Below are 7,992 nucleotides of genomic sequence, written 5' to 3'. Positions count from 1 at the left end.
TTTGGGTTGGAGGTATAAATCTAAAAAATTAAATTTATTTAAATTTCAAAATATTTTTTATTAAAAAAAAGTAAAATATAAGCAAAATGATTAATATTACATAGGTTCATGTCCCTATTTTATTACATTCCAACGCCTCAAAATTCAATCAAGACAATACAATTTAACACCTACACTTAGTATATCATTCAATTAATTTGCAACATCATGTTCATGTGCAACATGGACTTTCATCCTATGCTCTAGTTTTTTTATTTTTTTTAACTTTACATAAAACATTCTTAAAGAATTTTATAGAGTTTCTATCACTAATTACTACTATTAATATATTTTTAATTTAAAAAAAATCATATGTATAAAATAATAATTGATAATAATAATTTTAACATCAATTATGATTAAAACAAATTGAATTCACATATCAATGGGTTTAAAAATTAAATTTTGTGACCTAATTTATACACAACAAGTTTGAACAAAATGGATTAAGTTTAACCCAAACACTCACAAAACACAACTCAAAATATTTGGATCAAATGGAATTCGTCAATAACTCATCCTTATGCACCCTACATGAAAACCATTTGTGAAGTTTTTTCGAAAGTACTAATCGAAGCGTGGATATTGGGTTTTTCCCGCCCATTTTGAAAGAAAAGAAAACCCTGGCTGGTTCCATTTCTCATCTTCCCCCACTCGCACAAAAATAAGTTTCGACTTCCGAGCAGCAAAATGAGTGCTCACATGGAGACGGAGCTCACAACCGACCAAAACGGCGCTGCTTACCAACACTCACTTCCCGTTCCCGAGGACAAAGTTCTTGTCCCTGGTACGCTCCCTCCCTCTCACTCTCTCTACTCTATAAACTCTCATTTCTCACCTTAATCTTTCTTAAATCACTCTAATGTTGCTTCTAGTCGAGGTAACCCTAAAACCTTCAAGCACAGCTAAAATCGACGATGTTCGTTCCGCCGTTGAGGGGTAACCCCTTTCTCTTCTTCGCCAAATTGGAAATTAAATGTTTCTTTTGCCCCAAATTGTGATTATCGATATTCTCGTGTTTTCAGGATGTTGGAAAAGAGGAGTTTGAGCTATAACGATGGACCGGTTCCAGTGCCTCTTGATGACGCGTTTCTCGCAGATAACGTGCAAAGAATTTGCGTTTGCGGATGTGATACTGGTATGTGATTTGTTGGTTTAGGGTTTAGGAGTGGCTTGAAATGAAGTTAATTAATTTGATTTCGTTTACTTTATTTTTAAAAATCTGAAATTGCATAAAGATTTTTCGGTCTCTTAGTGAGTTGAATTGGGTGTTTTAGCAATTAGCACAAAAAGATTGGTGTTGAATAATTGAAATTTTCCTCTTGAACTTTCAAAGCGATAATTCCCTAGAGAGAGAGAGAGAGACATCTACGTCTTCTTCTCTGATTCTGTAAATGTATTTCTTTTGTAGATGAAGGGATGCACAATGATAATGTTCTTTTGTTCTGGCAAGTCAAGCCTGTTGTACATGTCTTTCAGGTGATACTGCTGACTTGATTTTATTGCCTTCGTATAGGTCTCAGTCTCTGTTTTCCTTGGCTGCCATATTCTTTTTTGCCTAATATATTCATTGGATATATGATCTAATGAGTATGTAAAAAGATAGATTTAGCTCGTCCAAAGTGAGGAGGGTGCACTTTAGTTAGAAATTAAAGTACAGTTTTAAGTTTTAACTATTCTTTGGAATGTGCAGCTCTGATGTTAATATTTCTCTGTCTAAATTTTGCTTTGTCAGCTTAGTGAGGAAGGGCCATGTGAGGATATAAGCTGTGATGGCCAATCTTCCAGCTTCAATGAATGGATTCTTCCTGCAAAAGAATTTGATGGCATGTGGGAAAGGTTTTTACTCTACAGTAGTTTATGCTTTTCCGTATCTAATTCTATACTGTTGTTATTTTTCTAATGATTAACTATAAAATTCTAAATCATTTACTCTGCACTATCAACCATTGTGTTTGCAGCTTAATATATGAATCTGGTCTAAAGCAACGGTTATTACGATATGCAGCAAGTGCTTTGCTCTTTACTGAAAAAGGGGTTGATCCATTCCTTGTTTCATGGAATCGGTAGGAACTGGAAATATTTATTTAGTTATGGTTTTCAGTTCTGAAACTGTTTTACAATTGCATGCATGATCTGATGTTCATGTCCATGTTCTTGTCTGGAAGACAAGATGCATAATGGTTCTTCATGATATACTAAGCAACTTATTATAACTGATGATTGAGCTTGACATTTGTTTAGAGACTTGCTTTAAATTCCTTGAAGAGAAATAGTTTACAGTGTATGGAACTATGATAGACAAAAGTTTATTGTCAAAATCTTTATTGAATTCTTTGCAAACCTTAGAAACTAACAGAAGAACTGAAGCAAAGGAAGGTGAACAAGAACATTCTGATGGTGGACCTATAGTTCTTGCTCTTTTTAGACTTTGACGGCTGAAAGCGAATAATTTAGAACTTAAAGATATCATTTAGGCTATTTTCTATAAGGAAATGTTAAACAAAAACATGTTTCTTATCTTCTTTTTTAATCAATTTTAATGCTGTTTACTTAAAATTGCTTGGAGAAGAAATAATGGGGAGTTAAACTATAAACTTAAGTGAGATGATTGAAGTCATTGAACTATGAACATATCTTGATATTTTTGAGACTTCTAAATATTTGCAGCATCATTTTGTTACATGGACCACCTGGGACTGGAAAGACATCTTTATGTAAAGCATTAGCACAGAAATTATCAATTCGATTCAATTTGAGGTGCATTAATCTATTATCAATAGTTTTTTAATAGTCTACCAATAATTCCCAATGAAAACAAGTAAAGGGAACAAAAATTAACTTGCCTGCTTTTGCCCCATTCAGATACCCACAGGCTCAGCTTGTTGAAGTGAATGCACATTCTTTGTTCAGTAAATGGTTCTCTGAAAGTGGCAAGCTGGTATGCATATATGCCTTTATGTTTCTGACTCTATCTGTCTGTCAGAGTTTTGCTTATTGACTTCTCTATAATTCATATTTTATAATCTTATTGCATACTGACTTCAATATTGCTTTCATTGGTGGGTTTGGCAATCAAGTTTTCTTGCTAGTTCCTGCCAAGAAATATGCTTGAGGCATAGAATTCCCTGTATTTATCGTTGCTTCCATGAAGTTGATATCAAGTGAGATCAAAAGATTGGTTGACTCAATCTAGGAACACCCACTATTTGGTAGCATAGAACTGCATTCTGGAGATGTGGATTTCTTTCTTTATTCCTAAGGATAGGGGTAAAGAACCAAGTCTTTTTGATTTGGGGTAGTTTTCTAGATCTTTTCCTTATCATTGGGAAAAAAATTTGTATGTCATTATACCTTCACATGATGGATAAGGATTTTCTACTTGATACATTTGCTAGAGCAGAGTAATCGTATGTCACTATAAACATCTTTTCTCATCTTTCACCTGGACTTAGTAGTATTGTTTGTGTGATGATGAGTAATAGTTCTGACTTCCCTAGTTCCCTTTGGAGGGTATTTAGTGAAAATAGGTTCATTTTAGGATCACCTTCTCAGGGCAAAGTAGAGTTCTTACAGTGCACAAGGAAAAGAAAAAAAATCCGAGTTACAAACTAGTGCCACTGTGCTAGTATTTGAAGCAAAAACAAAAAGACTTGTGACCATCATCTTTGTTGTTTTGTTTCTTTGGAATTGAAGCATATAATTGTAGTATATTATTAGTCCAGTTTTAAAAGCCAGTCTGGACTGTGGAGTGTTGACCACGGACTTCTTAGACATAGGGTTTGCAAAATGAAAGCACACAGAAGATGTTTGCTTATTTAGAAGATGATGCTGGATGTGGATGGTTTCTTTTGGTGCAGGAATCGGGGTACTAGTTTTGGGTACAAAAATTTAACGAATTAGGGTACAAGTATGATAAAAAATAAAAATATAAGCCAATAAATAATTGAAGCAGAATATAAGATAAATTATACAATGTTCATAATTTCAATACTAGTTTTTATAATTATAGAATATCAAGTGAATCAAATATGCTAGGACTGACAGGTGAAGTAGCGGTTAGTGACTTGTACTTAATATCAGTTCATTGTGATGCCTAACCTAGAGTAACCAAATGTATTCAACAATGAATTTGCAAAATAAAAAACAAGTATACCCAATGCCTACCCATACTGAATACGTACTGGTGCCACAATCATTTAGGAATAGCAATGCTGTGGTGGAAAAGTCTCCATTTTTAAAACATAGAGAAGCTAGGCAATTGGTTGGTCTTTAACTGAGCTGAATGACGTTGTGTGATCCATGTATCTGACCTCGTTAGTGGGATAAGGCTTTGTTGTTGCTTGTAGAGAATCTGGGCAACTATGTTGCAATTTTAAGCCACTTAGATTGTCTGTTTCCTTTTAGTTTGAAACTAATCCTATGTTAGAGTTATAAACTGAATAAGTTCTTTCCCTTATCTATAATTGAAGAGTCCCAATATTATTATTGAGTAGAGTCGAGGGAGGAGTTGAATGAGAGGTTGGAAACTTGGAGACGAGCTCTAGAAACACATGGCTTTCGCCTAAGCAGAAGCAAATCGGAGTATATGGAATGTAAGTTCAACAAAAGAAGGAGGGTTTCTAACTCAGAGGTGAAAATAGGAGACCATATTATCCCTCAAGTCACACGGTTTAAATATCTTGGGTCTGTAATACAGGATGATGGAGAAATTGAAGGGGATGTGAATCATCGCATTCAAGCAGGATGGATGAAATGGAGAAAAGCATCGGGGGTGTTATGTGATGCAAAGGTACCGATCAAGCTAAAGGGAAAGTTTTATCGGACTGCGGTAAGACTGGCGATTTTGTACGGAACAAAATGTTGGGCGGTCAAGAGCCAACATGAGAATAAAGTAGGTGTAGCGGAGATGAGGATGTTGCGGTGGATGTGTGGTAAGACTCGACAGGATAAAATTAGAAACGAAGCTATTAGAGAGAGGGTTGGAGTAGCGCCTATTGTAGAGAAGATTGTGGAAAATAGACTTAGGTGGTTTGGGCATGTAGAGAGAAGACCGGTAGACTCTGTAGTGAGGAGAGTAGATCAGATGGAGAGAAGGCAAACAATTCGAGGCAGAGGAAGACCCAAAAAGACTATAAGAGAGGTTATTAAAAAGGATCTCGAACTTAATGATTTGGATAGAAGTATGGTACTTGATAGAACATTATGGCGGAAGTTGATCCATGTAACCGACCCCACCTAGTGGGATAAGGCGTTGTTGTATCATTTAACTATATTAAATACCAATATAGGAATTTATGGAATTTTGAATCAAGGAGATTAATAAGCCAACTAAAATGATGCTTTATACTTACAAATGAATAAACATTTTTGTATGAATATTGAATGCGTAATTGCGTTTCTTTGTTTTCTACTAGGTAGCAAAACTTTTCCAAAAGATTCAAGAAATGGTAGAGGAAGAAAGCAATCTAGTATTTGTATTGATCGGTAATGCATAACATGATAAAATTCAACTTATTGCTCATGTATTATTCTCATATGTTGCTTGAGTATGTGCTTATGGAGTTATGATCCTGCAGATGAAGTCGAAAGCCTTGCTGCTGCTAGAAAAGCTGCTTTATCTGGTTCTGAACCTTCTGATTCTATTCGGGTAAAATCCTCCTTCCCATCCTATCTGCATGAATAAACTCCCTCCTCACTATTTTCTGAAAATGTTTTAGATTGTTGCAACAACACAAAAATGTAATTCAGAGGTATTGGCCATTTGGCCTTTATTTTTGGGTGTTAGTGTTTTAATACAAGTTCAATCTGAATACGGAATTTCAGGTTGTCAATGCGTTACTAACTCAGATGGACAAGTTAAAATCATCTCCAAATGTGATAATTCTAACCACGTCCAACATAACTGCGGCTATTGGTAAGCCTTAATTTCTCATTTATTCAATTTTGTGGCTTCTTCCTTTTTAAGTTCTGGCCTGCCCTCTCCCATAAATTTCAATAGTCAGGTCTGTTTAGCTTATAATATGTCAGTCTACTTTACAAGTGAAGAACTGTAGATATAGCCTTACAATATGAGGAGGTAGTGAATTTCTTTATTTTATCATGATTTGCGTTTCATTGTGGAAATTGGTAGCCAGTACCATGTATAATTTTTTTTCCTCACCAAGCACCTTTTTGTGGCATCAAAGTCACGCTATAAAATAAAGCATGGACTTTTTGTTACCAGCCTAATCACAAACAATACTATGTCCTGATCTGAAATTGGCATCACCCCAATATAAAACACATCACAACAAAAGCATTTTCCCACTTGGTGGAAACATCACTCCCCTCAAAGTCTTGCTAAATAGTTTATTCAGTATCCATTTCCTCTATAAATTTCATTTGAAACACATGATTTCACATGTTGCAGATCATATAGATTTTTCAACTTTATTGCAGATATTGCTTTTGTCGATCGAGCCGATATCAAAGCATATGTTGGTCCCCCAACTCTTCAAGCTCGGTATGAAATATTAAGGTCCTGCTTACAGGAACTGATGCGTACAGGGATATTGACTAGTTTACAGGTGCAGAGAGTTCTCAATAGAATGCATGAATTTTCTAATCTTGATTTTGATTCAGACATAAAAGAAAAATCTTTATTCAGATTCAGATATTTTGGCTTGATAGTCTTATGCTAATCATACTTGGTTAGGATTGTAAGAACGTCATGTTTCCAAATTATGCTAGTGCGAAGGATAGGTTGAACACTCCAGATTTTCATGAGGATGCTACATTCATGCAATTGTGCAAACAACTACTTGAAACTGCAGAGGCATGTGAGGTAGGAAAAAAAATTTCTTGTGGCTCTTGAAGCTCAATCTCTTGGTTTACCTTTAATCTTAACTGTTGTGTTTGATCTGTTTACAGGGAATGAGTGGAAGGTCGTTGAGAAAGCTTCCATTTTTGGCACATGCTGCACTTGCAAATCCTTTTGAATGCAACCCTATTAAGTTCTTATGTACAATGATAGAAACAGCGAAGAGGGAGCGTTCTGAGCTTCCTGACTAAAATAACTAAAATTTCAATTTAAAACGTGTAAATCAAAAGTGTAACTATTGCGGCTACTGCATTTTAGTGCGATAAATGTTGATGCAGCAGCGATGTTTATTTATTATAAGCATTTATCAAGGCTTAGTTACCTAGTAGCAGAGATGAGTTAGGATTGAATTAATTGTGTAATTTAGATTGTTTGAGCCTGAGTTTAATTATATGCTCAATTTTCATTATCACTTATTTATCAAGAAAAAAAAAAAGAAAAATGGGGAGTTTTGTGAGGTACAATAGTACAAAGAACATGCTATCATAAATTACAAACACGATGGTTAAGGAGACACTATTTAATACAATTGTAGTTCTCTCTCTTTTATTGATTATAAAATCAAGAGGGAAATGATTGAGACGTAATTTTTAATAAATTTTAGTCAATAATAAAATGTTTAAAAGAGTATTAAAATTGTGATTTTGGACCATGTTGTCCAGCTAATCTCTGTGATACGTAGTTACTTTTTTCAATTTACAAAGTTACTCATGTATCATGTAGAGACTGAGTCTTATTCAAGGGTGCAACAGTTATTTTATACTTCTGTTATTAATTATAATACTTTATTTAGAAATTTGTTTGTATTTTTTATAAGTTTTTTTTTAATTTTTAGATGTATTAATTATTGTTTTTTATATATTTTTTATTATTTTCTATCTAAACATTAATGAAAAATAATTAAGTAAATAAAGAGATAATAAAAAGATAATTTTAAAATAATAGTATAAATGATGAATATATTTAACGTTATTGAATAAATCAATTACTTTTTTAAGTAACATGAAATATTCTTATAATATAATTAGGTACTAATGTAGTATTTAAACTAATGCAAATACAGTACATTGACGAGCCTTAGTTTTGCTTTA

General features: G+C 33.9%; 1 protein-coding gene across 2 annotated transcripts; it reads left to right on the top strand.

The window, feature by feature from the left end:
* The first annotated feature begins 568 nt into the window (after positions 1-568).
* Positions 569-7,310, top strand: LOC100795009 (pachytene checkpoint protein 2 homolog). Of its 2 annotated transcripts, none has more exons than XR_003267377.2 (14): positions 569-826; positions 915-978; positions 1,065-1,177; positions 1,451-1,518; positions 1,775-1,878; positions 2,001-2,105; positions 2,710-2,799; positions 2,905-2,980; positions 5,457-5,526; positions 5,619-5,689; positions 5,866-5,956; positions 6,481-6,608; positions 6,772-6,865; positions 6,952-7,089. XR_003267377.2 is itself a non-coding variant. In XM_003526948.5 (14 exons), the coding sequence occupies exons 1-14, from the start codon at positions 730-732 to the stop codon at positions 7,090-7,092; spliced, it is 1,347 nt and encodes a 448-aa protein (XP_003526996.1). In that variant the 5' UTR covers positions 571-729; the 3' UTR covers positions 7,093-7,310. The 2 variants fall into 2 exon arrangements, 1 of the variants encoding a protein (XP_003526996.1); XM_003526948.5 differs by having other exon boundaries at positions 571-826; positions 6,737-6,865; positions 6,952-7,310.
* The last annotated feature ends 682 nt before the right edge of the window (positions 7,311-7,992 follow it).

This window comes from Glycine max, chromosome 6 (genome assembly GCF_000004515.6).
Source record: "Glycine max cultivar Williams 82 chromosome 6, Glycine_max_v4.0, whole genome shotgun sequence".
Lineage (NCBI taxonomy): Eukaryota > Viridiplantae > Streptophyta > Magnoliopsida > Fabales > Fabaceae > Glycine > Glycine max.
The sequence above is the reverse complement of the archived record's forward strand: the minus strand, read 5'-3'. Positions and strand labels throughout refer to the sequence as shown.

Coding starts and splice junctions, on each gene's coding strand:
- LOC100795009 (XM_003526948.5), top strand. CDS start 730: ATGAGTGCTCACATGGAGACGGAGCTCACAACCGACCAAAACGGCGCT. Junction 979..1,064: donor GTTCGTTCCGCCGTTGAGGG/GTAACCCCTTTC, acceptor TCGTGTTTTCAG/GATGTTGGAAAAGAGGAGTT. Junction 5,527..5,618: donor TCTAGTATTTGTATTGATCG/GTAATGCATAAC, acceptor ATGATCCTGCAG/ATGAAGTCGAAAGCCTTGCT.